The sequence below is a fragment of the Fusarium phalaenopsidis genome (assembly GCF_050370095.1).
Source record: "Fusarium phalaenopsidis strain FUZ10S chromosome Unknown contig_32278, whole genome shotgun sequence".
In the NCBI taxonomy this organism is placed as follows: domain Eukaryota; kingdom Fungi; phylum Ascomycota; class Sordariomycetes; order Hypocreales; family Nectriaceae; genus Fusarium; species Fusarium phalaenopsidis.
This window is the reverse complement of record NW_028145417.1, coordinates 3,215,943-3,243,484: the sequence shown is the minus strand read 5'-3', so window position 1 is coordinate 3,243,484 and position 27,542 is coordinate 3,215,943. Positions and strand designations below refer to the sequence as shown.

The window sequence follows — 27,542 nt, the reverse complement described above, 5'->3', positions numbered from 1 at the left end:
CACACACACTTGAGCATCCAACAAGTCCTGCACGTCCTACAACAAAGTTGAAGGAAAAAAGACGTGGTTATGATGCTATTACAGGACCTTGCCATGCCTCATTGGGCATCGCAGAGTCTGCAGCAGGAAGCAAGGAACCTGTGTGCTGATGGCCCGTATAACCCATTGAGTTTGCGTAGTCTCACCCTTTTCTCATCGCCATGTCCTCGCCAAGCCAAAACCAGCCGATTCCATTTCATAATCGTGACGTTCTGCGCTTTCTTGGTAACGGCGATGCGAGAGCCGATGCATGAGTCCAATCCTCCAGTCCTGAAGAGGAACCATGCCGCATTATTGCATGGGCTGCTTACCTTGCATCCCCAGAGACACGGCAGAAGAGAGGCGAGCGACGCGGGTTAACAGGTCAGCTTAAGGTTGACCGTTTCGACCATGTTTTTTTACGCCCTGCGGGTCTAGAGAGAGGGGAAAGATCCAATCCCAGGATGACCCCGGCGGCCAGGGCAGGTATTCGATTGGGTTAGGACAAGGGGGGTCTGGTGTCTGGGCGCTTGGCACGATCGGCAGATCGATTAAGAGCTGGAGAAGAAGGACGCTTGTTGGGGTGATTGTGATGCCACAACTGGGGAGGGATGCACAGGGGGTGAGAGTGAGGAGTGTGCGGTCAGCTGATTTCCACACCAGACGTGCACTCTTGGATTGGTCTTGGCTTTTCGACGGCATTGGGCGGGTTGGATTGGCAGCTGTCGGCTCTGTGGGAAATATTGCAGGACCAGGGCCTGGCATTCAGCTGAGGAGGGGGAAAAAAGCCATGGCAGGATCGTGGACAGCCCAGCAGCAGCCAGCCCTCGTTTGCTGTTCTTGCAGTCAGCGAGTTCCTTGCCTCATCCGACGGACCGACCACGCCCCCTCTTTTTTCTTGTTTTCTTCCCCAGTTCCTGACCCTGGTCAGATCATTGTGGCACTTGGCTTTTTTTCTCATCTCACTCTCTTTCTCGTCGGCCGTTGTGCAACTCTAAAATTCCCACATGGGATGTAATGTAATGTAATGCCCATGTTTGATGTACACCTCACGAGAGAATGTGGTCTGCCTCTTGCAGTGCAGAGCGCAAGTGAGATTCTCCCAACCTGTTGTAGACCCGTGCAGAGGGATAAGATCAACATGTTTCTTGCAGTTCAAAGGTACCAACTCACGGTCTGCAGTGAGATCGCAACTCTGTTGTTCTGCATTGACTCGCCCCACGTGCTGTAGGCGTCTCACTAGCATTGGCACGGAGCACTCATTCAGGCAGTGACAGCGACAGCAAACACCTCATGGACGTCATTCCCGACTTCCGGTCTGCGACGGAAGGGACAGCACGATGAGGCTTGCAGGGCTTTTTACCTAGAGAACAATCCCGGTCGCCTCGCAAAAAAAGACAACAGCTGAAAAAATAAGGAACAGCCACAAGACCGGGTTACCGACCAACCGCGGAGGCACCGGGAAAGCCATTCGAGAGGGGAAAAATACTGCGACCCGTACATACAGGCTGTGTCACGTCGGGTAAGCATGCCACCCTCAATACATTGGACAGTAGAAATGCATTGAAGAGAGTAATATCATCGTGTCAGGCGTAGGTCATGAGGATAAGCCATCGTGAGTTGGCATTTGCTGTTTGGGTATCATTAGCAAGCCTCAAAGCAAGCCAAAGCAAGGTCCCGAGAGATTTTGAGGAGGTTTGTCCGTGGGAGAGTCCCATTGAGAGCTCATGTAGATGCCCAAAATGCTACCCTACAACGGTTGATTTTCTTCGAGTCAATGATGGCTGCGAGATGGACGTAATCGAATCAGTAGAATCAGTTGGAAGATGGCCGTTTGGACACATGGTCATGACGCTGCGGCTTTTGACTTTACCGTCTCTGTCCCGAAAAGGGCTTGCCATGGAAGTTTTTCAAACTCAGATTAGTGACCTTTGCAATCACCAAAAAAACCCCTCCCGAAGCCTTCTCGAAATTCGCCCCTGCATGTGGGTTGGGTCTGGGAAAACCCATCCGCCACTTTTCGCATGATTGTCTCTCAATTGATTCAGCGCCTCAAATCTAACCGCCCAAAGATCCGAAATCAATAATTCACGGGCGCTTGTAAATCCATGATTCTAGACTCTCAAGATCAACAAAGAAAGTGTTGCCCCCCTGGCTAGAATTGATTAGCGTCGATGTTCGGGCGCTTCGCAAACGCTCAAGCCACGGCGCTCAGATCGCTTCTAATCTGGGTTTCTGGTTTTCTCCATTTACGCAGGCGCCCTTTATTCTGTCGTTTCAGCTCGTTAATCCTCAACGTCCGGTTCCCACTTCCGTGTTGCCGAGCCGTGTCTTTTCGGGCGGCTGCGTCGATCAGGAGGGAAGGGGTGATTTCCTTCCCGTGTGTGCCGAGTCCGCAATGTTTCGGATGTAGATCTTGACTAAGTGACTGGATGGTTTGCGAGGGATAGGGGCGGTGATTACTGTGACGTCGGTGAGCGCGAGTCGCGGTGATCTTCGGTTCGTCGGTGATGTCGAGATCGGCTGCTTGTCACCTGAATCATCGGTGGGCTCTGGGGAAGAATCACATCGCCAAGAGAAATTGATTACAGTTTCAATGAAATTAATGAACATCCGATTAATGTATCTTAGACCATTTGTGGCATTGTTGTTGCCGATAAAGTGCTGATGTGAATTGTGTCGAGTAATACTGGAGCCTCGCCTCTGGCCTGCATCACTACGGAGTCTTCCACCACAAAACCACCACTAACATCCAGATGCCCAGTCGCTTAGCATATCTTGGTCTTAGTAGTGTAACCCAATACAAAAGATTATTCCTATTTCCCGATTGAGGCTCTGCTGTCAAAGTCTTGGCCATACTATTCCCATCATCCAAGGCCCATCATTAAGTCGAGATAAGCTTCTCACGTCGAAATAAACTATTAAACTCGTCTGCACATATGCTTCTTCCACGGCAGGGCTGAGTCCCAGCACTGCCGCGCGTACCTTGCATATCACATTCCCTGGGGGTGTTGAATAAAGAAGTTGGTGTAGATGGTGTATGTTAAAAGCACCACGCCCCGAGAATCTCTGCACGCGTGGTTTGCAGAAAGCTTCTTGTGCTTTTGCATTGTCCTACACCCTCGACCGTGGACCTGGGACCGGTTTTTTAACAGATTTGGCTTGCAGAAAAGCATAACGTACATCTTGCGCAAGCCGTTGCTGCGCTGCTACCGTTTTGTGTCGATGGTGTCATTTACTTGCAGCTTTAGGTGATGAGGCTGGATGTCGTGCTCGCTGAGAAACAACCAGCAACAAAACTGGCGAATCAAGAAATTCAACTGCTATCGGCCGTTATCGACTGTTATCAACGTGCAGCTCTGCCGTATTCCTTGATAATTCACCCGGAATGGAATTATCCAACTTGTGTCTCCTTGCCCGTCAACTCAATGATACCATCACCAAGTGTATTCAGTGTCCTTGGTGTTTATTCTCCAACTCCCTCCAAGTTGAGTCGTCGTCGACAGAGGCCTCCAAGAGGGGAAATATACCAACCAATGTCGAGCCGCAGGCCGCGTCATCAACCACCCGCGCTGACGACAACCACGGCTCCCACTTGCCGACGATGCATGCTTTCGGTTTCAGACCCGCGTCCAGCAAGCCCACAGCCCATGTGTTCTTGAACCAAACTGCCGGTAATGATGCATAGTGGCAGATGCGATAGATCTGCGAACATTGGAGGGACACTCACCGAGCTTACCTTGGTCTCACCGAACGCTGAATGGCGAGATTCATGGCTGGAATGGTGTGATGATGTGGTCCCGAGTGTTTGGGTAAGGGTGCATACGCCTAGTTTGATAGACGCTTGGCAGCTGAGACTTCTTTTTCTTTGGTCTGGGGTGCAGCTCTTATCGTAGTATATAGCCTGTATATATGTTATCTATATGAGGTTACATGGCATCTGAACAACATGCATAGCCGAGCAGCCTTATCAGCACCACAACAACAACTGCCAAAGCCGCATTGCTACAGGTGCAGATGCGACCAACTTTTGCTGCTAGGACGCTGTATAGACCCAACGTAGTTGCTTAGTAGATAGTAATTGATGATGCACACGTAAGAACGTCCGAAATAGAATACAATAGAGGCAGAGCCTGTCAGTTGAGGCCAATAGCGTCTCCATCGTGTAAGGCATCAACCATGCTGCCGCCACAACCGCAGCCACGCTATGCTGTCAAAGATATACATTCAGCCATTACGCCTCAATAGGATTCAACTCATCCAATATCATCTGTGCGCTTTTTATCTGCGCCTTGTTGGCAGAGTAGCATCTGCTGTCACCTCACGGTTCCTTTTCTCTCACCGAGTGGCGGTGCTCATGTGCGCAGCCACACCAAGGCAAGGCGCTGACCACACTCAGACGCCCGACATAGCTGAGCGATTTCGCCCGTGTCAAATCCTTCGATATTTGGCCAGTAGGAAGCTTGATGATGGCACGTGTAGAGGGAAATTGGAGTAAAGGATAGTTGGCCTGAAATCAGGATATATACCAGCAGAAGCCCAAATTTCAGTGTCAGCCACAACACCACACGTTCGAGTCCAACTCTCACCATGTCAGGTGATGCTCCACCAAATTCTCCATTCTCCCAGCTTGGTGAGAAAATCGAGAGTGAATTATCATCAACCCTCAGCAACCTCGGAATTCAAACCTCCATTCAAGATCCCAGTGCCATCACTTGCTTGGTCCACCTCAAGCTCATCCATGCCATTGCAAAACTCAAAGAGTCTATCGGCTACACGGATGGATTATTCGGAATCTGGGACAGCCGAGCCCGCTACAATCGCTTCAAGGTCAAAGGAGGTGCTGTCGAGTTTGGAGGCGTTACTTCAAACTATCTATTCGAGCAGTTATCCCATCAAGGGCCGGGCCTCAATATTATATCAGACAACGGCAAGAGCCTTGCCCTGAGCAAACTTCGTGAGAAGCGATGGGCTATCTACGTCGCTCGCGCCGTTGATAGGTATGAAGCTTGGTGGTCATGCATGTTTCAGCTGTCTGAGACTCTTTCTCCGGCACACGAAGCGTTTCCCGACACAGGCGATATTCTTGACTGGAACAACATGGTTCTTCCACCACTTGGTAAGTACCTCATCAACGTTACTTAGTGCTTTGTCATTGACCACCTCGTTAGATGTTCTCATGGTTCTGCATACACATATGCTAAACCCCCGGCTGTTCCTAGAAGACTGCATGCGTTACGGCGCCCGAGAGTTCTGGACAGCTGGCATGCCATGGGAAAATATCAACGCCGCAATCGATAAAAATTTCAACTACATGCAGTCTGAGGAGAGAAAATTCATCTGGAGTGCTATGTGTACTCGAGATTGGGACAATACGCAAGATACGATGCACAAGCTGATAGACTGCCCATCTTGTCGAGCTTCCAATGCCATCCCGTGGACGACTTGCGGGGAGAATGAGGTGCCAGCTGACAATGAGTAAGCTCCTCAAATAGCACAATATGTAAACGTACTCACAATCTGTAGCTGGCCAGGGCTTGTCGGTACAGGCTATGCCGACGGGGACTTTTCCTTTGACTGTACAGCCTGCGGCATCAACATCAACCATGATGTTCTGTGCGTGAACCGGTTTTTAAAGGATTGCGCCCACCTTCTCGAGAGCGACTGTCCAATTCGGGGAACCATTCTCGACATTGAGACTGGATGCCCTCAGAAAGCACAACCGGAAGAAAGTGACACTCCAAATCCTCGCGTGCTAGCAAATGACGCATTGAAAGCCGGCCTCGGGAAACAACTTCTCCAGCTATCCGGATGCTCTTCATCTCCGCTGGACATGGAAACAATTCGAACCCTGATTGAAGATGACGAAGCCCATAGAAAAGAGAGCATCCGGAGGAAGGAGCTGCGTTTTGGGGAACGGGTGAAACTTCGGGAGCTCTACGAAAAGTCTTCCCTAGGTTGTCGAATCATACTTTTCAAGTATCAAAATAATCCCAGCCCGTTTGGCCTCGTGTTGGAAGGGGCTGTTCTACGGCAGGGCATTTTCATCGACGACATGGTCAGACTGGACTGGATCCACCAACCATTCAACACAAGCATCATGGCGAAGCTTCTCACCAAGTACAATCGTTTCTTTGATATCATTAAAGAAACTCCAGAGTCCCTTGCAGTACCGACTCTTGATATCGACTTGGCATGGCATACCCACCTACTCAGCCCTTTCGCCTATTATCGATATTCGAATCAGTTGACTGAGAAGCTGATTGATCACGCCGACAAAATCGACGAGGTTAGGTTTTGTAGAGGGTTTGAGTGGACGAATAAGGAGTACCAGAGCAAGTATGGAGAGATTTATACTGAATGCTCCTGCTGGTATTGTGAGAGTGAGTATTGAGATATGATCTTTTGTTCCTTATTGACTTTGGTAGCTCTCCGAACAATGTTGACACCGAGCCTCGAGAAACTATACCGAATCATTGGTTTGCCAACTATTCATTGCCAAAGTTAGTCCGCCACTGCCCGCAAACTGTACAGTCTAACAAGATACAAGTCGATGACAAGTTTCACGAGTCAGGGCATGTTGAAGCATGCCCAGCCAACAGATCCCCTCACATATCTTCACACAACTCGGTCAAGATACAAGCACCAACTGAAAAAGACTGGCGATGGAAATATAACTACGAATGGGCACGCGATAACCGTACTAATCGTCTCAACAAGGGCTACGAAAAGCTTTGTCGCCGGGCCAAAAAGAATGGTAGACGGGTGCCATCTCGAAACATACCGCGTGATCATTGGGGGCATGTCGACGACGGTATGTGTTCTGTCGAAGTCGTTTGAACGTGGGCTAATGCCTGGTAGGAGGTGTGCCGTACCGCTCGACAGATTGCATGACCGCTGAGATGTACTCGAAGCATTCCAAACCATGCAGTATAGAAGCGGATGATATCTTGAATGCTTTATCAGATCTTGGCGATGTATTAACTGCTGACGAAGGCGGTGGCGGGCTCGGAGATTCCAGTGGCAGTGGTGATAGCAGTGGTGGTGGTGGTGATGGTGGTGGAGGTGGTGGTGATGGTGGTGGAGGTGGTGGTGATGGTGGTGGAGGTGGCGGAGGAGGGGGCGGAGGAGGTAAGGCTTCCTATTTTCCGCTGACCACCATGATACTGACATGGCTTCCTCAATAGGCGACTAAGTTTGGGTTCTGTTCAAGATAGAGTGCAAGTCCACGGAGTTGGCGATCAAACACCAAAGCCAAGGCGTTAGAGAGGCACGTGATGGGTCTGGTGCCCTCCTTGTTAGACTACCCACCTGGCGACTCGAGAAGCCAACTTGAAAATCTCATCCAAATCCAAAGAATGAAATTTTTTGTTTCCTCTCAAGGTCTAACCAACCTTCATCAGACTTCTCCTTAAACAAGTCCTGACGTTTGCCGCAGCTCTGCCACCTCTGAGAGAATCTCCTTCAATTGTTCGTGAACCGTCGCCATCGTCTGCTCTCCGTTCAAGACCTTCAACTTGCCTTGTCCTCGAAAGTACTCTACATCCTCTAATGTGCTCACGTTGAAGGTCCTTAGCCTCCCTTGAATCGTCTCAGCGTGGTCATCGAACCGACCCCAAGGCAGCAGTCGTTGCATCAAGGTCTCTTCAGAGCAGTCAAGACAAAGGAGCCATTGCAAGGCTCCGACTTCGGCTTTAAAGTGTTGTAGCTGAAGAACGTTTCTAGGAAATCCTGACCGCAAAGCTGTAGTAGGATAGAGAAGCTTGGAGGGGGCGCACTTACCGTCGATGATAAAAACCCGCATCCCCTGCTCGAAGCGTTGGAGAATATGCGACTTTAGAAGCCCAACGGTAAGTTCCTTGGGTCCGATAGTACCCTTCATCATGTTGCCTCGAATAGTAGCAGCATAGGGGCTCCCTTCGCGATTCATCTCCGCCCGCAGCAGATCCCCAACACGAACATGTTCAACCTTGAACGTCTGCGCCAGCAACCGACACTGCGAGCTCTTCCCTGACCCAGGCCCTCCTAGCATCCCAAAAAGGACCAGTTTATCAGAGGTCGGAATAAGCTTAAGTTCCGTCATGATGATCGTGGTCGTTAGTGCAACGTGCGTGATTCAGTGGCTTTTGCCCGAGCCTCTCTTCTAGCGTTCGTCGTGGAAGATTCGAAATCTCCGAGGTGGATTGTACTTTGTTGACAGGTGTTCGTGTTAAACTCCGCACATGGCAAGAAACTCAAAAGGAGTCGTGGGCGCTGATGCTACTTCAACGACGAGATCCGTGGGCTAACGGAGCAGGATACAGCCACTTACGTCTGTTACTGTGATGTTGTTCTGAGCCGAAATTGGGATGTTGCGTGAAATTAGGCAATCCAGAGTATTATTGAATTGAGCGAAGTAGGCTTCCTCTCGGAGGAGAAAGTTTGTTGGGGCATGGGGCATCTCTAGGTAGGGAGTTAAAAAGCTGCATATTTGACTTGGATGACTCAAGACATGTGGATGGGCCTTAAAGAATGGATATTTCCTTGGGAATCTATGTAGTTGGTGTGGCCTATGGAGAAAAACGGGCTCATGATCATTGGAATTTAGATACTTGTGCTATCTAGATAATATATCGTTAGCAGCTTGCCAGCTACGATAGACCTAAATGAGGCACACGCAAGAGGGGTTATGAGAGCCTGGCTTCTTCTACAGGTTATTTACACACGAGCTGAGCCTCAGCGCCGATTGAGAGCCCTTTGGAACAAAATATACCCCCAGTCCTTTATATCATCCGGATCAACACCCGCCCCCAGCAATATCTCGACAATGTCAGTGTATCCTTTCCTGGCTGCAACCGTGACGAGTGGTGGTGAACCTCGGTGTGGGTTAGCACCCATACGCAGCAGCAGCTGGACAACTTTGGTATGACCCTTGCTCACTGCAAGAGACAGCGCACTCTGAGACCAGTCCTTTCCCAGGCTTGCAGTGTCGCCTCTTTTCAGTAGAGCCTCAACCAGTCTGACCTTGCCTCCCCTTACAGCAATGAATAGCGGCGTGGTGAAGGTGGTCGAAACTAAGGATTCAAGGTCGATTCGGGCGCCAGGAAGTAGCGCTTTCACTACAGACGTGTAGCCATGTTCACAGGCTACCCCGAGCGCTGTTCTCCCGAGTAGATCTCGGTGATTTGGATCCGCGCCCTTGTCTATTAGTAGCTTCACGATGTCATCGTAGCCGTTAAACGCAGCCCACCAGAGGGCCGTCCCTTTTTGTCCATCTTGAAGGTTTGGGTTGGCTCGACCATCAAGAAGGACTTTGACGACTTTGTAGTCGCGACGTGCACAAGCTGCATTGAGAGCTGTTGCTCCGCCCAAATCTTGGCAGTCCGGATTCGCGCCTTTATCTATTAGTAGCTTGACGATGTCGTCGTAACCTTTAGATGCGGCCCACCAGAGGGCCGTCCTTTCTCGTTGATCTGGAAGGTTTGGATTGGTTTGACCCGAGAGGAGGACCTTGACAACTTTTCCGTGGCCGCGTTGACTTGCGGAAATCAATGGAGTTTCCTTTTCATCGATGAACCATCGACTGTCGGACGCGATGTTTGGGTTATGGCCTCGTTGCAGCAAGGCCTCGACTGTTTGGTCCAGTTCAAGGTACGCAGCAAGGTAAAGTCCCGTCATATTTGAAGTTGAGCCCGGCATCTGCCTGGAATGCATTACCGACACTTCCAAAGGGCCACCGCTTTCCAAGAATGCAATCACTTGATCGTGCATTTGCATTGAAGCATTACGCACGTGAATGGCCCAGTTTCTCGCCGCATAAGGGTAGAACGGGATGTGACGATCCTTCCACATCATCCAGCGATAAACGAGGCGCATTTGCTCCACGGCAATATCTTCTCCTCCCTCCTTTTTTCTTGCCATAGAATGGCTAGATGGGATCTGGTCAGACTGTAGAACATCCTTCATGCCACCCCGGAACCGTTCGAATAGAAGATAGGTGAGGCAAACTTCAGCGATATGAGATTCCGCGCTTTCGAACCACTTGTCGCGCGTTCTTTCGAAGAAGTCCTGCGTCGTATAGTGAACTAGCCGCACAACGTCGCTCTCCTCATCAATGGTAACGAGTCCAGCGCAAACGGACGCCACATCTTCCATGTTGGGTAGGTTGTCTTGATCGAGCTTCGTTTCGCCGATTTCTACCGCTAGCGCTTCTTGAAGCTCTGGTTTTGTGAGACGTTCCTTGGCGCAGGTGATCCAGAGCAGAGTCTTTTTGGCCATGTCTCTCTTGTCTCTGTTCTGATCCTCGATACGATTCATGGCCTCCTCGTATGCGCTATCATAAGCGCTGGAACCAGTTGGCAGAGATTCTAAAGCTCTTCGGATGGCTTTGCCCGTCATCTTTCCTATCAAAGACTCGAAGTGCAATTTCGCGAGGAGAAACCTGCCAATGTCAGCTATAAATGGATAATGGTTAATGTGTGAATGCTCACGCACATCCCATCGACGACCCGAGAAATGTTATCCGTGATGGCTTCTTGAAGTTTTGTATTCCTCTGAACAATCATGGGCAATTCTCCCAGCCTGCCACCGACATACTTTCTTACGTCCTCGCTATGGGCGCGGATTTCGATCGAGATGGCCCTTTCGAAACTCGACTTGATGTGCCCGAGAGGTCTGGCTGTTGCAAAAACGTTCACTCCAAGTTGCTTCTGAAGGTCAAGGAGCTCCGAGAGAAACCTCGGTAGGCAGTGGTTGGATTCTTGGCACTCGTCGAGAGCGTCAACAACGACGAAGACATGATCGAATAGTTGCGCGACGGAGCGAAGAGATTCAACTAGCTCTTTCAGTGACGGTTCCGTTCTTGACTTTTTGTGACGTTTATGGAGCTGCCGCACAGCATCTGGAAGCGTAGGTTGTTTCTCTGCCAGTTGTTTCAACAAACTCGAAGCAAAATGCTCGACGGTTTGCTCGTTCCTTCTCCTAAAATCGCAGTATATATACGCAAGCCCACTGCCTGGGTCTTCTCGCAACTTCTCCATCAGATGGTTGATGACAACGGATGCCACGATTGTCTTGCCTGCTCCAGGAATTCCTGGGCAAAACAATGTTTCGCCTCTCGTGGCGATCCATGTTTGAAACTGATCCGAATCCAATACCCATTGTCCGGTTCCGGGCTGGTGTCTTCTGAAAATGTCACTCTGTTGTGGGCCGTAGTCGATAGCTGTCAGCCAGTTCAACATCTGAAGCTCAACTTCCCTGTCTGAGCGTGATTTCATGGCTTCAACGCTTTCCCCAGTGTTTTCAAGCGCATGAATTGCTTGCAATCGTTAGATATTGCATCAGTTGAGAGACTTGACTGACCAGTTGAGAACAGCTCGCTCATTCTCTGTTCATTCTCAATTCTGCTGGGGACGATGCGATTGAGAAGATCCTTGGCGTATGCAGCCGCGGCCATGGCAGCATAGCCTTGCCAGTTTTTGTTCTTGTGCGAATCTGAGTAGTCGCAAATGCCCCGGATGACGAGGCAAGCAAAGTCGTTCATCAGGCCTGCAGCCTCCATCTCAAAACACAAGACATTCCTCTCCTTTGCCAGCCTGTCCCGGGTGATAGCATTCTTCATTAGTTGGTTGGCTGACGCGATGATTCCGTAATGAATGGCCGGTTTATCGTGATAGACAGTCCTTAGGCGTCGTGTGACCAGGTTGGATGGATCTTTGGCACAAGACTCTGCACAACCTCTCGAGCCGTGCGTAAAGTCGGATCGGAACAGAACATCCGTGCTTGAATTTGGCCGTGAGTATTCGTCTTGTAACATGGGGTTCTTGCTGATGACGTTGCTAACGGCTTGTCCAAGCTGATGACCCTTCCTCGCGTACTGGGCTTGAAGGCCGCGGACAGCTGCTCGTAGGGTCGTGGGAGGCTGGTTTAAGAATCGTGTTTCCTTGAAGGCCTGGTCTTGTATGGTCTTACCAAAGTCGTATTCAAATACGCCGCCATACGTGACACCGTTCGCCTCTCGGGGTGCGCTGACAACGATATCACCAAGACGGACATCGTTTGTGGGACTGGGAGCGCCGCCACCGATGCCGACCATCAACCCAATCCTGACATTGGGGAAACTATTGAGCATGCTGGTAGCCACGCTGGCCGCCGTGGCTGTCCCGTATTCGCCGTCTGGGAGGACTGCTATCACGACGTTGTGTCGCCCAATCCGCCCGAGCGTGTAGTCGTTGCTGTCGTTAGGCTGCAACGACTCCGGAGGGTCATGCTCTTCGTCGAGAAACTCTTGTGCGGCGACATACTCGCATGTAAGGGCGCATACCCAGCCCACTGTGTAGTCGCTGGGATTGGACATTGGGTGAAGCGACTGGACAAGTCAATGAAGAGGGAAAGTCATTGAGATGGGAGAGATTGAAGGGTTGAAAATGGGAAGCGCGGGGCACGTGTCAGCTTCAGTCTGTAGGCATCTCACAGGGCTGAGGCAGGTGCGATATGCCTTGCCCAGCCCCGGCTCGTGCAGCGGCAGGTGCAGCTCAGCTCAGGTGACTTGCACTGCATCCCCGGTCACATCGACTCTACCGTCAACCCGGAGAGGAAGAGTAAAGAATACCATATCGCGGCATCTGGGATGAATACTTTAGTTTGGACTATACTAGACCCTCTTAATAGTGTGTCTACCATTTATCTTGGCTCAGAACCAACCTTTCCTTAAAATCCCGCACCTGCTTAAGACATCGTAGACACCATGGCTGAGTCTGGCAGTGTGCAGCCACAGAGAAACAGCCCTACTTTTGTCTCTCTGGGTATGGTTGTATTAGACGAAATAAGACCCCCATCGCGAGAAACCCTCTATAATGTGCCTGGGGGGTCTGGTCTCTATGGTACGCGGCACTGAGCCCACACTCAAGAGCACATGCTGATGCGACCAAAGCAACACTGGGGGCCCGAATCATTCAGTCTCAATTCACTTCAACATCAATCGGGTGTATAATTCTCGCAGGATATGACTTTCCGGAATCCGTGGTCCAGACGCTTAGCACTTGGGGACTAGCTCTCCAGGTGAAGAGGCTGCCCAACAAGCTATCGACAAGAGGCCTGTTACAATACAAGGACGAAAACTTTGGGCGTAAGAACTTTAGCCATAAAATAGGACCATGCTCACATTTTCCTAGTTAAAGAGTTTCAGTACGTTGCTCCACCACTGCAACCGTGGCCATCAGATCTCGACACCTCGACACTCCTCAACGCCCAAAGTTTCCATTTCCTAGCAGCCCCTGATAACCTGGTGAAACATGTTACATCGTTATCTTCTCTTCGAAAGGATCATGGATTGCAGAGGCAGCATCTTATTGTATGGGAGCCCGCTCCACTATCTTGCAACATGGAACACCTCGAGTCACATTTTCAGGCGTGTTGCCTCGTCGACGTCTTTTCCCCGAACCATCTCGAGCTGGAAGCCTTAGTGCGTGGAAAATTCGAGGCTACATCACCATTCTCTAGAGAACTCATACAAGGGTACGCCCAGGCCTTCGCAAATGCTGGCATTGGAAGAGAGGGCCGAGGTGCCATTGTTGTGCGTTGCGGAGAGTATGGTTGCTTGACCATGACTAATAAGGAGGCATTCTGGCTTCCTCCTTTTTATACTGCCGCCTCTCCCCGAATAATGGACACCACAGGCGCTGGAAATGCTTTTCTAGGCGGGTTTACTGTTGGGCTGCAGAAAACAAACACTCTAAGAGAGGCAGCAATTCTCGGAACCGTCGCTGCAAGCTTTGCATTGGAGCAAATTGGTCTCCCGCAACACGCGACAGCATCAAAGCTTTCTACTGAGACGTGGAACGGAGAAAGGGTGGCATCACGCATCGCCGAGTTCAAGGAGAGGCTGCGAGTTTGACGAGATGCTGGAGGACCACGATCTCAGTCAACATCTTCAACAGTCAAATAGAATGCTTCATTTACAGGGAGAGGTCTATGCTAAAAGAGGATTTAACAAACTTGACGCAAAACCTGCAGGATATTATATATGCTCTCTATGGTCCCGCAAACAATTGCCTCCGGGCCGTCCCATCACCACTGATTAAACCATCCTTATCCCCGCGACCGTACAGATCGTGTGTAGAATACATCAAGTCAGAGTGTTCCTTCTAGCTTTGGAGAGTAGTTGTCGGATATGTGTAGCCTTGGGAAACCCTTGATTTCGTCAGCAACAATGTCGAGCCTGTGTTTCACGCAAGAGGTTCGTCACTCACTGCTACTGGCACAGTTATTGCAGTACGAGTCGGTCCTACTCTTCCAGCCAGTACATTTTGTAGTCTGGCACGTATCTGCAATACCCAGTTAGTTGACATGGATCTCAAGACGTGGATTGAGGGTACAAACGTTGAAGACAGTGTGCAGATCCTCGCCTGAGACTACCCACGTAGCAACCTTGGGTATGACAACTTCCCACTGGAGAGAAGGCTTGGGGTGGCGGAACGTCGTATTCACCTTGAATGGACCAGACGATGGCGTATACAGGTGCCGGGGGGCTGACGTTAGAGTTGGACATTTTAGTAAAGAGGGATCAGGACGTCGCTAAATGAATGACCGAGGCGAGGATGACCGACGAACCTGGGCGAGACGAACCTGGAGGAACCAAGACTTGGCGGATAATGACTTCTTAAATGTCCAGGGCATCATTGCTAATGGTATGGATCAACCAGGAACCAAGTCTTTAAACTTCAATGCCATTCCCGCAAGAGAGGCACTCCCGTCGAGTTTCCCGCATCTCCGCCAATCGACGGCGATGCCAAGGGCCCAGGCCGCCATCAAGACGCCAAACCCCGATCAACATATTCAAGATGACCATATTCGAACCTAGCCAGCAAAAAGGCTTCACAAGTGCAATCTAGCCAGGGTCGCACAATGCGATAAGTAAATAAGCCTCCTCGTGGTGTAGCCAATAGGTGGTTGTACTAGAGGGCCCAAGCCCCCCGAGCATCGACGCCAGCATTCCACGACGTTGGGCTTAATTGCACATTAGCCCGTAATCATGCGGCTGACGCGTCGCGTGCCTCTCCGTGGCTTACCCTCACGAGATAGATCTTGACACAGGAACTTGATCCATTTCTTGTTGCAGCTTTGAGTTTGGCCACTGTTGTAAGGACGTTTGATGGATACTTCAAAGATCCACATCGCTGTGATCGGCGCAGGTGAGTCCAAATCTCATCTTGAGATCTTTTGCTGATCGATCTTCAAGGCCCGGCTGGACTCGCGGCCATCAAATCTCTGCTGGAAGAGGGATTCCAGGTGACGTGCTTTGAGAGACGATCAGAGGCTGGCGGGATCTGGGCGTTCTCAGAAAACCCACAGTTCACGTCTGTGACAAGAGGGACGCGCGCACAGTTCAGCAAGTTTCTTGTGAGTTGCTGGCTTGTGGGCTCACTAGAGCACAACTAACAGCCCCAGATCCCCTTCTCTGATTATCCAGTACCCGACGGTAAGAGCTTTCTGAACCCCCATGCTTGTTCTGGGCTTGACTTGACGCAGACTTCCCTCTGCATCCTGGCGGCGAGGACTTGCGCGAGTACTACCAGTCCTACGCAGCTCACTTTGGACTGCTCGATAAAATCGTATTCAACGTAACTGTATCGTTCATCACAAGATCCAGTGATGATTCTCAGTGGGTTCTTCACCTCACGAGCGAGGAAACGCCTCGTCTCTTTGACAAAGTCATCGTAGCCTCTGGCTCGGAGGTCACACCAGTAATTCCTATGATCGAGGGCTTGGAACTGTTTCAGGGAAAGTTTCTGCACAGCCAAGCCTTCAAGAAGTATGAACTGGAATCCTAAGCTCATGATTGACAACTAATTGCAAGGCTAGGCCCGAAGACTTTGCGGATAAGAACATTGTTGTGATTGGACAAGGAAACACAGCAGGAGACTGCGCAGTTGTATGCCACCCTGGCCAAGGACCCTCCACCTCAGAGTCTTGAAATTAACGTATCCAGGAACTTTCATCCTCCTCTTCTAAAGTGTACTGGTCCCATCGTCGCGGCGCACTCGTCTTCCCACGAGTCGTGAACGGCCAGCGCTTCGACGCTTTCGCATCATGGAAGAAGACACGCATGGGATTCTGGATCGCTAAGCATCTCCCCTCAATCCATAGGAAAATGTTTGACTCCTTCTTCAACTGGGTCGTGTCCAAGTCCTGGGGCAAGCTTGATCCTCAGTGGCGTCTGGAGAGGAACGCGTTCTATGCGACGACCATCTCTGGGCTGGTCATTAATGATCACCTTGTTCCTGCGTTGCGCGATGGAAAAGTCACTTCAACAGCGGGTGTGCGACGAATCTTGGGTCCTCGATCTGTCGAGCTCGATGACAGTACCATACTCGAGGATGTAGATGCCATCATTACCTGCACAGGATACAACAACTCACTTCAAGTCCTCGATGGCATCATCAACTACTCCCGCCCACATCCCGACGTGCGCCCCATCCCTGACCTGTACCAGGGTCTGTTCCCCCTGGGCTACAGCGAATCCCTGGCCTGTCTAAACTACATCGTCATCATGGAAAGCGCTTCTATGGCCCGTGAGCTCGCCGGCATGGCCATCGCGCAAGTCTGGGCAGGAAAATCCACCCTCCCATCAGACTCCACCATGCAAGATTGGGTTCGCCAGCATCAAGCATGGTTCGCGAACTTATGCCTTACGAATCCACTCCCCCAGTATGAGGGTCAACTGGAGGCCAACGACTGGCTCAAGTTTGTGGATGACAAGGCTGGAACCGGCATGTATGAGCACCTTAGCTGGACGCTAAAAGGAATTTGGTTCTGGCTGCGTGAGCCTAAGCTGTGCTCGCTCATGGCGTGGGGTGTCAACTCGCCGCATCTCTACCGAGTGTTCGAGACGGGCAAGAGGAAGGCGTGGGATGGCGCAGGGGATGCCATTAGGCATGTAAACTTGCTGAGTGACATTGACCTTGGCTATGTGAAGCCCAAGACTGAGTGAGATGTTGGATGATCTGATTATGGCAGTGGTCAGTTTATATTTGGCCCAACGGTGGCAAGAGAGAATTTTATAGTGCTTGAGAATCCTTCGTTAGTCAGTATTCCCCTGGTCCTTTGGGTTCATTGTTAGACGGCAGCTGCTTTCCTCTCGGTTTTATGATCCTTGCTGATCCTCGCAAGGAGATTCATCCCACTGAGCAAGTTCCAACATGGGTGAATGGTCTTGATAATCTGATAATCAATTAAATACCCGATCCAATCAGATAATCACGCACATACCCATCACATGTCACGGAGGAAACCGTCCGCAAATAAGCTTACCGCAATCCATGCTGGTGTTGGCTCAGGGGTATTAGACTTAAGCCCAAGGACAGGAGTCAAGAGATCATGCAAGGCTGAAAACTCATGATTCATTCGTAAAAGAATCTCAAATATTGAACCCAATTCGACTGACTTGCTGGGACAGGGGGTGTTTTCCCCGCTCTCGTAACAGGGTCAACTTGGGCAGCTCCTACGGACTTGACATGTCTCGGGGAATTTTCTACCAGGGGGGATCCGGAAAACTGGTCCAAAATCAGTATAACTGTATCCATAACTAGGCACCCGCATTTCTCTAGCGGAGCACGTTCCCCTTTGCAGCTGGTGCGATGAACTTCCAACGAGCCCGCGCGACCAGAGACATCCCACGCCAAGCACCGAAGAAGCTCCAGATGGACCAGGTTGCTGTTCCTCCAACATACGATGATTCCAATCACATCTTATCAATCAGTCTTAGCGATGCTCCACCCGTTCAAGCGACGGTCCACACTTCCTGTCGTCGAACCACTAACGGGCTTCGCGAAGGAAAAGCGCTTTTGTCTTGTCCATGTTAGTGGGTGGCCCATGTCAGTGCGAATGGTCTCAATGTTACCGTACACTCGGGATGCCATGTGTAAGGCAATGATTAACATTGCCAAGACGGTGAGACGTTACACTGGCCGGCGGGTATAAAATTCTCTCACTTGTCGACAATGTCGATCTCTTTAGGGCTCTCCATTCCTCTTTGCTTTTGCTCAAAGCTAAGCCTCAGCCTCAAAACACCATGGCGAATCGAGACGAGGTCGAATCCGGCCCCAGGATCGTCCCTGAGATGACTGACAATGAGAAGCGCCCTCAATATGACGAGAAAGAGTCTGACACTGAGGTCGACTCCAATACGGGTGGTTACAGGGGTATTGAGAAGATGCAGGCTTTGACTCAGGCGTGGACCAAGCCATGGCTCATTGCTGCGTATCTGCTGTATGTTCACTTGGTTCGATGTGCAATGATGGCTTCTAACCTTGAGATAGCATCTGGCTCGTCTTCTTCACTGACTCTCTCCAGCAGCAGATCTCAAACTCTCTGCTGCCCTATGTCGTCAGTAGCTTTGGCCTGCACGGCCTCATGAGTGCTACTGGTATCGTGTCCAACCTGGTTGCTGGTGTTAGCAAGCTGCCACTGGCTCGAATCATTGATGTTATCGGCCGAGTGCAGGGTCTTTTGATCATGCTGTTCTGTGTTGTCATGGGTAAGTGTCGCGTTGAACCAACGTTCTGCAGCTTTTAATTGACCATTGTTTAGCACTCATTCTCATGGCTGTCTGCAATAACGTTCAGACCTACGCTGCTGCCCAGGTTTTCTTCTGGACCGGCATGAACGGCATCGGCTACGTCCTCAACATCTTCATGGCCGACACGACAACCCTCAAGAACCGAATGATCCTCTTCGGCTTCGCGAACACGCCTTACATCTCCAACACGTTCGCTGGCCCTGCCGCGGCCGAAGCGTTCCTCAAGGGTAGCACGTGGCGATGGGGTTATGGTGCTTTTACCATCATCATCCCCGTCATCCTGTCCCCCCTCATTGCCATCTTCACCATCCAACTCCGACGAGCAGAGGAGAAGGGATACTACGTCAAGGAGAAGAGCAGCCGAACTGTGTGGGAGAGCATCAAGTACTGGGTTATTGAGCTCGATCTCGCAGGAATGATCATCATTGTCGCTGGCTTCTCCCTCCTTCTTCTGCCCTTCAGTCTTGCCGGGTACCAGGTGAGAGGAACAGATCGTCAATAACATATTGCAAGCATGCTAATGTCTTCCTAAAGGAGCATAAATGGAAAGAACCCAGTGTCATTGCGATGCTCGTTATTGGTTGCCTATGTATAATTGCCTTCCCCTTCTTTGAGAAGTACATCGCACCCAAGTCCTTCATTCCTTTCGAACTCTTCAAGAACAGGACTGTCCTTGCTGCTTGTCTTCTAGGAGGCAACATGTGGATTAGTTTCTAGTAAGTTGCTATACTCTTCAGTATCCTGTCTCGGGTCACTAACTCGCTGTAGTTGCTACAAGTTGCAGTTCTCTTCCTACCTTCAGGTCGTCTATAATCTCAGTGTTTCCAAGGCTGGATACATCACCAACATCTACAACATCGTCTCTTGCGGATGGGGCGTCCCAGTCGGAATGTGAGTAACTATTTACCAGCTCAAGAATTCTTTTGTCAAAATACTAACAACACACAGCCTCATGCGACTTACCGACAGATACAAGTGGCTTGCCATGGTCATGCTGCCCCTACAGATCCTCATGACAGGTCTGATGATCAAGTTCCGCATGCCTGATACCCACGTTGGCTATGTCATCATGTGCGAAGTCCTCGGCTCCGTCGCCGGTGGTACCTTTGTCATGATCGAGCAAATCGCAGTCATGGCGTCTGTCCCTCACCGAGATGTCGCTGTCGGTATTGCCCTTCTCAACTTGATCACTAGCGTCGGTGGTGCCATCGGACAGTCTATCAGCGGAGCCATCTGGACGAACCTCATGCCCAGCAAGCTCTCCAAGTACCTCCCCGAAGAGCTACAGGCTGATGCCCTCACCATCTACGGCGACATTACCCAGCAGCTGGCCTTCCCCTGGGGAAGCCCCGAGCGAGATGCCATTGTCAAGGCTTACGGAGAAACGCAGAAGGTCATGTTGATTGCCTCAGTGGTTGCTCTCGCTGGTCCGATTGCATGGATTACTTTGATGAAGAACCATCGTCTGAGTGAAAGGGAGCAGACCAAAGGACTGCTGTTCTAAGTCATGCATCAAGAACATATTGACAAGCTAATAGAGTTGGTGCTGGATACTAATCTGGCCTATCTAATACATAATTATACTTTATCCTCCGTTAATCGTTCCAACCTAGTGGCCGTTGTTGAAGTAGTCAAGATGAAATCGAGGTATCGCTCTGTGGTCACTGTCTCGTAGCACTCCATTGTCATTATTAAGGCCTCAGCAATCCCAACTTTGTTGAACATACCCAAGTCTGCTACCAAGAGATGCATGACTATAGTTTGTTAATCCAATATACACAGAAAAGGTTCCGAAGTTGCCAGTAGTCAATGCGCTCTTCGTAGGAGTATAGAGCTTTCACTCTGCCCTAACTGGCCAAGCCATTCCTGCAACCGATTAGCCATCTACCAATATTCACGATTGCCTACTTATCATCGCTGAGAGAACTTATTTTGGTAACATCTTTAAGAATTCGGTCCTTGCCAAGCAGGGGCCTGGTCTCGGGACTCGTCTCACCAACGTCATTGTACATCGGAAACAGAAGCCGAGACGTCGGCACAGATAACCTCACTTGACCGCCTTCAGTCTAGCCTCTGACGTTAGATAAGACCCTTGATCTAGAATTTGATTCCCGAAAAAAAATACCCGAGAAGAAATACCCGAGAAGAAATACCCGACTCACGGGCCGACGGACTCTTGCCCGTGTGCGCATATCGCGTATGTGGAGGGCTGCTCTGCCACCTCGACGGGCTTTTTGGCGTTCCTCTTGGTCCAATTACCGCCACTTCTGACCCAAAAACGCGAGAGAAGCGAGAAATTTTGTATCGACAAGATCATAGAGTTTGCTGGAGATACGAAGAAGGGAGTGTGGGCTTGTTTTGTGATCTCGTTATGAAGGGACATTGCGGGTGGTGTAAGGGCCCTATTCTCCTAGGACAGATATCGCCGCTTGTGCTATCTGAGCAAAGAGCAACATACAACACACAGCTCACTTCACTGTAAAAGACCGAACAATAGCGAAACTGCGGGCACGCGAGAGGAGGCCGAGAGGTCAGTAGCCTGCGTCAACCACCCACAGCCACGTCGAATGAACTATGCATCTGAGATAACCCCTCAAACAGCCGCCTCCATCAGCGTTTTTGTCTCTCTTCTCTTTCCCTCATTGGGGCTAAGAGCCTGAGCTTTCATGCATGGTTATGATCATGTGGTTTCCACCTGTCTTTCCTACCATCTGGCTTCTTTAAAAGGTGCGCTTGGGTCTGCCTGGACCTCATGAGCCAACTCCAAACCTCAACCCCTGAACAATAGCCAACCAACTCAAGTTTATTACAGTCACTCTTCCAATCCTCAAGTTCTGCTGCACTGTCATTTCTCCGGATCCCCACGCATCAACCTATCCCCATCCTCCACACCTGCACTTGCCCTTATCGACGGCCACTCCATCATCTGTCCCGTATTACTCCCTTCCATTCTGGTTCTATTCTGCAATTATGGCGGCCATGGCATCTGGAAACACGTTCAAAATGGCCCTCGACAAGGGCGCGGGGTCAAGCCTCGGATACTGGCAACTGACGCCTAGTGCCAACATCTCGAGGATGCTGGCTCGCGCCTCCGGGTGCGACTGGATCCTGCTTGACTGTGAGCACGGTGACATTGACGGTACGATCAGTTGTTCATTCTAAACACAATATTAGACTGACAAGTAGCAGATAGGGGCATGCGTGAATGCGTTCCTGCTGTTGCCTCTGCTGGAGCATCGCCCATTGTTCGGATCCCTAGCACAGAACCGTGGCTTATCAAGCGTAAGATGGCATTTTACCCTTATTCACCATCTGCTTCCACTAACTACTTCCAGGTGCCCTTGATGCTGGTGCACACGGTGTGAGTATACTCCCGCTTCTAACATACCTAAGCAGAAGGAGGCTCATGGTCCTCACAGATACTAGTTCCTCTGCTTCAAACTGCACAAGAAGCAAGAGAAATCGTCAAGGCGGCGAAATTTCCACCAATGGGCATCAGAGGGTTTGGTTCTCCGTACGCCATGGATCGATTCAGCCCCATGCCAACTTGGGATGAATATCTACAGCAGGCCAATGACAGCCTATTAACGCTGGTTCAAATCGAAACCCAATCAGCACTCGACAACCTGGAGGAGATTGCTGCTGTCGAGGGCATTGATCTCTTGTTTGTTGGGCCATTCGATCTCGGTTAGCTGACTCCCGTGTAATGATGCCAGCTTTACTAACACTTTATAGGCAACAGCATCGGCCATCCCATCATCAATGGCGAGATCAAGCCAGAGTTGCGAGCAGCCATCTACAGGGTTCTTGAAGTGAGCCACAAGGCAGGAAAGAAGTGCGGTATCTACTCAGGTTCAGGACAGCGAGCCAAGGAGTACATAGAGGCCGGCTTTGACATGGTCCACGTTGGATCAGACCACACAATATTGGAGCTCGCAATAATCAACGAGATGCGTACCGCCCAAGGAAAAATAGAATGAGAGCGACGGCTCTCATACTAACCAACGGAGCACTACAAGACAAGCCCTTGATCAATGAGGGAAAGAAGATAGTACATGTACCCTCTATGATTAATGACACCACCTCTACCAAGTAACCACTCAGGCCCAACCACGGCAAGCTATGGATATTACTTTAGCATGGAACCCTAGGCCCCCTGTTCATGTTCAGATAATGAGCTGACTATCTGTACCCCATTAGTTATGCCAAGCTCGCATGTGTGTGACTACCCTTTTACAAATATTAAAGGCGTGGAATATTCCCGATGAGACTTGGTCTAATAAAATTTGGCCTGATCATCAAAGTTGAGGTGGTTCTCACAGACAAAGGCTTATAATGGAGAGAATGGAAAGTGACAGCCGTTGAAATGATGCAAGACCTCGCACTCGGCTGAAACATGAAGAAACAATGTTGAGGAGTATGTGGCCTGTAACTCACAATGGTGACAGTCCACGACTCCTGAAATCTATCGCGCTACAAGAGAAACATGTGCCCCCCGAGACATGTATATAGTAGCTATTGTCACGTCTCATCAACTCCAGTATATCCCCTGAGATATTCTGCAGATTCCAAGTATCTTAGTTGCGTTGCAATGTCGGATGGCATGCTGCCAAACTGGTCACGCGCCCGAGGGTTCGCGCCGTTCTCAATCAATATCTTGATCAACGTCAGACACATACCCCTTCTTTCCCACCCCATAGTGAAAACACGATGCAGGGGAGTCTGCTGTTCCTTGTCTTTCTTGTTTGGATCCGCGCCTGCTGAGAGAAGTAGCGTCATGACTTTGGGATACCTGTTTTGGACTGCAAGGTGCAGTGCTGCCAGGCCGTCCTGATCCCCAAAGTCGATGGCCAAAGAGCGAGCCTCACGGCCCAGACTATTCAGCGAGTCCAGCAGGATACTCACAATGGGGAAGTTTCCGCGTTCGGCAGCTGAATGAAGGGGAGTCCGACCCTCGAAAGCCTTGGAGGGGACGTCGACCATTGCCCCCTGGCGGACAAGGGGCCGGACCAGGCTTACATCGCCAGTATAGATAATGGCATAGTTCAGGACTGTTGTGCCATCGGGGGTGGCGGCATTGACATCTGCGCCGGCCTCTATCAATTGATGGGCGGCCTGTAGCCTTTTCTTTTCGCAGGCTAGAATCAGTGCTGTGCGGCCCTTTCGGTCCAGTCTCTCCCTCTCAGTTGAGAGTCCTAATACTGTCTCCATTAGGCGGTCATCATGATACACAGTAGCGAGGTGAAGAGAAGTCCAGCCGTACTTGTCTGTCTCGCCAAGGCTGCTCCTGAGTTCTTCCACAACCTTTTCTTGGCCATGAACCACTGCCCAGTGAACTGGCACACGGCCATTGTGGTCTCTCAGTCTCGAAAGCGACTGTATGTCTCCTTGATCGTATCGGTTCCACGACTTGATGAGCTCGAGATGACCCCCCTTTGCTGCAACGTGCATCGGTGTTGCTCCGTTGAGGCCGCGAGCATCAAGTCTCCCTCCGAACCTCTGGAGTAACGGGACGAAAGACTTCATTCCATGCTCAGAGGCGTAATGTACTGGAGTAAACCCATGGAGATCCTTGAGATTCGGATCGGCGCCCCTCTTGAGTAGGCCATAGCTCAGCAACTCGTTTTGTCTGGCAGCAGCGTAGTGCAGGGGGGTCCAGTCAAGGAGATCTCTCCTATTAACGACTATCCGCTCTTCCTTCTTCCAAAGTCCTGATTTGCCACCACTACCAGAATTTATGACCTTCTGGTGCAATTTGGAGATTCCAAAATAGTCTGGGAAACTGTTTTGCCGAGCAGGGCCAGCCAAGTCCTGGATGAGCTCCACCATGGCTGGACGCTCCTGCTTCTTATAGATTGCCAGGAGATGTGCAAAAAAACCCGGTTGATGTTTGGAACGCCGCAACCTCGAGCGTACCTCTTCTGAAGCTTATTCTAGGAACGCACATGGATCTTCAGTTGCAGTCTCATTTAATTTCATCTCTTCCCTTATGTCAACGAGATGTTCGATCAACAAGGCGGTGCCCCGGCCACGGATGCTCTCTGTGCTTGACGTATGGCGCTGCGTCTGGTCCCATAGTTTCAGGTACTCATGATGTGCACCCTCCTTCTTGTGTTCGCGACGCTTCCTTTCAGCCCTTTCCCTCACAAAGTCGAACAAGGGCCGGGGGAAGGGGAGTCTCTCTGCCAGGCTTAGGGGCGCGATAATGGTAAGCCAGACTTCTTGTTCAGTACCGTAGCCAAGACTGCCAAATGCAGAAGCCAGTGAAGTCATTTCGTTTGTTGCCATGGTCAATGGCGTGCCATTGATCTTGCTGTTGGCGGTTGTTCCTCTGGTTTTGACCTCGCTCTGGAGGGGCTTGGTGAGTGTTTTGGCAGCTGAGATGAGGAAGGAGAAGAGAAGGTCTTTGGCAAAGAGCTTCTCCAACGAGTCGCTGGACTCTATCGCGATGGCTCCTCGTTGGGTCCTGCTTTTCTGACTCTCTGGCAAAATCGAAAAGTTGCGAAAATGCCTCTTTTTATTACCGTTGGGCCGTAGGCGAGTCGGACCGTAGCCAACGACTCTATTGCCGTCAATGAGAATCGAATCCAATTTGAGGTCTGACCTGAAGATTGCGTAGAGTTCCTGTCTGGTCTCCCACGCCGCAGCCGACGTCTCTTGGTTATTCCGGACCCCCGCCGGTCCTTCGGTACTGCCGTCACCATCTGACCCAGTAGTGTCCTCTTGAATTTCTGCAAGAATATCGAACGTCTCCGGAGCCCACCAGCGAAGATCTTGAATCAGCTGGTCTGTCTTCTCCACATTTGCTGAACCGAGAAGTCTGAGGCCCAAACCCGAGTGTATTGTCTTTTGACGAAGCCAGTCGCTGTTCTCGTCGTCTAAATCGAATCCAGACTGATCATCTTCTGGTTGATTCTCTTTTTGCTTGTGGGCAGTGAACAAACAAAGTGACAAGACTGATTCAAGCCGGTCTGCCAATACCTTCCAGGATCCCTCTTCGCCAATCAAAGGGAGATTAATATAGTATTGCGAGCTTGCGATCAACTCGGAATCAGTGTAAACTATGGCAAGCGGCCACGTCCATTCTCTTTTGCTGTCCTTCAACTTGAGAGGGAATAGGACGCCCATCACTTTTTCCATGGCTGTTGCGAGATTGATTGCCTCAGCAGCTATTGTGCCTTTGAACTGTGCAAGTCTACCGAGATTTCGTCGCGTCTCCAGCACCTGCTCTGCTTTTGAGTTGGACGACGTACGATATCTCAAGAACGGCTGGTGTTCGACATTTCCTCCCGTAGAGATGGTCCATGAGCACTGTTTTTGCTTTTCTGGACTCATCAGCTGCGCCATGCTCCCCGGTTGCATCAAAGCCTCCCGGTCTTTCTTTGCCTGTTTCCGCGTGTCTTCCTCGCCAACATTGTCGGGAGACCGGAGTTCTGGTTCGGGATTTTCTGTTGACGCTGCTGGTCTTGGTCCTTCTTCATGTGGACGACTCAGGTTAGTCAGTGCCCATGCCACAGCATCAAGCTCAAAGCCTGAAGCTTGTTTCTCTCGCCCGGGTGGTCTTGCGAGCCCTCTTCGAACCCAAGCGCGGACTGCCGTCATGATGCCAACAGCGCCGAGTTGTGTCAGGGTTGCCGCTGAGTTCATTCCCCTAAGGCCGATAAACTGGATGATAAAGCCAACCAGACCTAGGGAGATGCCGATCACGGCCCGGGTCTCTGGTGCATGCGCCTGGGGGGTACCACGACGACGAGACATGGTAATAACATTCCGAGGTGAGTCTGGAAAGGTTGCAAAAGGCTCGAATACTTGATCGCCAACAGTCTGTTTCTGCTGAATCTAGATAACTCGCATCTCATACTTGTCGTTCTTCTTGTAGTGTGTCTTTTGAGTACTGCCCTCGACGATTGTGCCGCAGAAGAATATGCCGAGTACAAGCACGAGCGTGCCACTGACAGCCAACGGTAACGCATAATTGTCAACGCGTTTGCCGTCTTTGCGGAAGCTGTTCCTGATAGTGGGGTGATAGGTGATGATGCCAAAGAAGACCAAGACGGATAACTGTAAGATGACTCCGATGGCGGCATATGCCCTCAGTTCTTTGCGGTTGCTAGCGCTATTCTGAAGGTTCAGGATGATGTTGGGTGCATCCGAGCTCATGTTTCGAATAACATAGATGGAGTCATCAACTTCGGCATTTGGTTCGGAGAGCACCTCAAGCTCAACGCCTTGCTCAATGGAAACATCGTCGTTCTTTGGCGATGGCGGACTGAAGAAGACTGCAGACTCGGTATTAGTGCTGACTGATAGACCGATTTGCTTGGTGCCGAAACTAGGGATCTTACTCTTGTGGTAAAGTCTTGCCGTCTTGTTTGTACCTTGGGGCGGCGAATATTGGGAAGCGAGGGATTCGCTTTCGGATGGGTCACCTTTCAGTGTGTACAGCAACTTCTTGTTCTCCTTACAAGCTTCTTCAAGAGTAATCACTTTGATGTCGCGTCTCCTATTCAAGTCTCGCTTCCGAGAAGTAGTAGGGATGAGATATATGAACTCCCATACCGGAGCCGAGCCCTGACACCGCACGATTGTCTGACCGTTGTATAGTTCGCAGACTTCTTTGGATGTCGATGACATCAGCTCCATCTCGGCCGCAGATACGTTTTCTCTCACTCTTCCCACCACTGCCTTCAACCAAGCTGGGCCTCCGACTCGAATAGCGCTAACCAGGATGGTGATAATCCCGAGCGGGCCCATAGCAAGAACAATGCAGTCTTCCCAGCCTAGCGCTTGGCTCATGAATTGCATAGTTACGCGCTCCCCGAAGAGGGCCAAAAGCCTAGAAGGAACCGAGTTAGCCAACTAGTTACTGGTAAAACGTCCCCATATACTCACGGTGCCAGATCTGTAAACAGGTTATTCGCAAAATCATCCCATGGATCCGCATGGGCAACTCCCACCAGGCAGGCTA

General features: G+C 50.6%; 7 protein-coding genes across 7 annotated transcripts; 4 read left to right on the top strand and 3 right to left on the bottom strand.

Moving 5' to 3' along the window:
• Window positions 1-4,608: 4,608 nt before the first annotated feature.
• LRP88_01631 (uncharacterized protein) lies at window positions 4,609-5,163 on the top strand (the record flags this gene model as incomplete). The annotated part of the gene is made up of 1 exon (XM_083238307.1): window positions 4,609-5,163. The coding sequence occupies one exon, from the start codon at window positions 4,609-4,611 to the stop codon at window positions 5,161-5,163; it is 555 nt and encodes a 184-aa protein (XP_083106812.1).
• Window positions 5,164-9,212: 4,049 nt separating this feature from the next.
• LRP88_01630 (uncharacterized protein) lies at window positions 9,213-12,352 on the bottom strand (the record flags this gene model as incomplete). The annotated part of the gene is made up of 4 exons (XM_083238306.1): window positions 9,213-9,392; window positions 9,790-10,438; window positions 10,492-10,831; window positions 11,359-12,352. The coding sequence occupies 4 exons, from the start codon at window positions 12,350-12,352 to the stop codon at window positions 9,213-9,215; spliced, it is 2,163 nt and encodes a 720-aa protein (XP_083106811.1).
• A 2,485-nt stretch (window positions 12,353-14,837) lies between these two features.
• Window positions 14,838-16,987, top strand: LRP88_01629 (uncharacterized protein; the record flags this gene model as incomplete). The annotated part of the gene is made up of 6 exons (XM_083238305.1): window positions 14,838-14,877; window positions 15,236-15,396; window positions 15,445-15,475; window positions 15,526-15,808; window positions 15,859-15,928; window positions 15,986-16,987. 6 exons carry the CDS (start codon window positions 14,838-14,840, stop codon window positions 16,985-16,987), a joined length of 1,587 nt encoding a protein of 528 aa, XP_083106810.1.
• Window positions 16,988-18,067: 1,080 nt separating this feature from the next.
• Window positions 18,068-20,078, top strand: LRP88_01628 (uncharacterized protein; the record flags this gene model as incomplete). Its single annotated transcript, XM_083238304.1, has 6 exons — window positions 18,068-18,264; window positions 18,315-18,532; window positions 18,586-19,052; window positions 19,109-19,290; window positions 19,343-19,465; window positions 19,523-20,078. 6 exons carry the CDS (start codon window positions 18,068-18,070, stop codon window positions 20,076-20,078), a joined length of 1,743 nt encoding a protein of 580 aa, XP_083106809.1.
• Window positions 20,079-21,577: 1,499 nt separating this feature from the next.
• Window positions 21,578-22,554, top strand: LRP88_01627 (Pyruvate/Phosphoenolpyruvate kinase-like domain-containing protein; the record flags this gene model as incomplete). The annotated part of the gene is made up of 5 exons (XM_083238303.1): window positions 21,578-21,713; window positions 21,764-21,856; window positions 21,910-21,935; window positions 21,994-22,261; window positions 22,310-22,554. The coding sequence occupies 5 exons, from the start codon at window positions 21,578-21,580 to the stop codon at window positions 22,552-22,554; spliced, it is 768 nt and encodes a 255-aa protein (XP_083106808.1).
• Window positions 22,555-23,095: 541 nt separating this feature from the next.
• On the bottom strand, window positions 23,096-24,403 carry LRP88_01626 (ankyrin repeat domain-containing protein; the record flags this gene model as incomplete). Its single annotated transcript, XM_083238302.1, has 1 exon — window positions 23,096-24,403. One exon carries the CDS (start codon window positions 24,401-24,403, stop codon window positions 23,096-23,098), a length of 1,308 nt encoding a protein of 435 aa, XP_083106807.1.
• Window positions 24,404-26,413: 2,010 nt separating this feature from the next.
• On the bottom strand, window positions 26,414-27,379 carry LRP88_01625 (uncharacterized protein; the record flags this gene model as incomplete). Its single annotated transcript, XM_083238301.1, has 1 exon — window positions 26,414-27,379. One exon carries the CDS (start codon window positions 27,377-27,379, stop codon window positions 26,414-26,416), a length of 966 nt encoding a protein of 321 aa, XP_083106806.1.
• Between the last annotated feature and the right edge of the window lie 163 nt (window positions 27,380-27,542).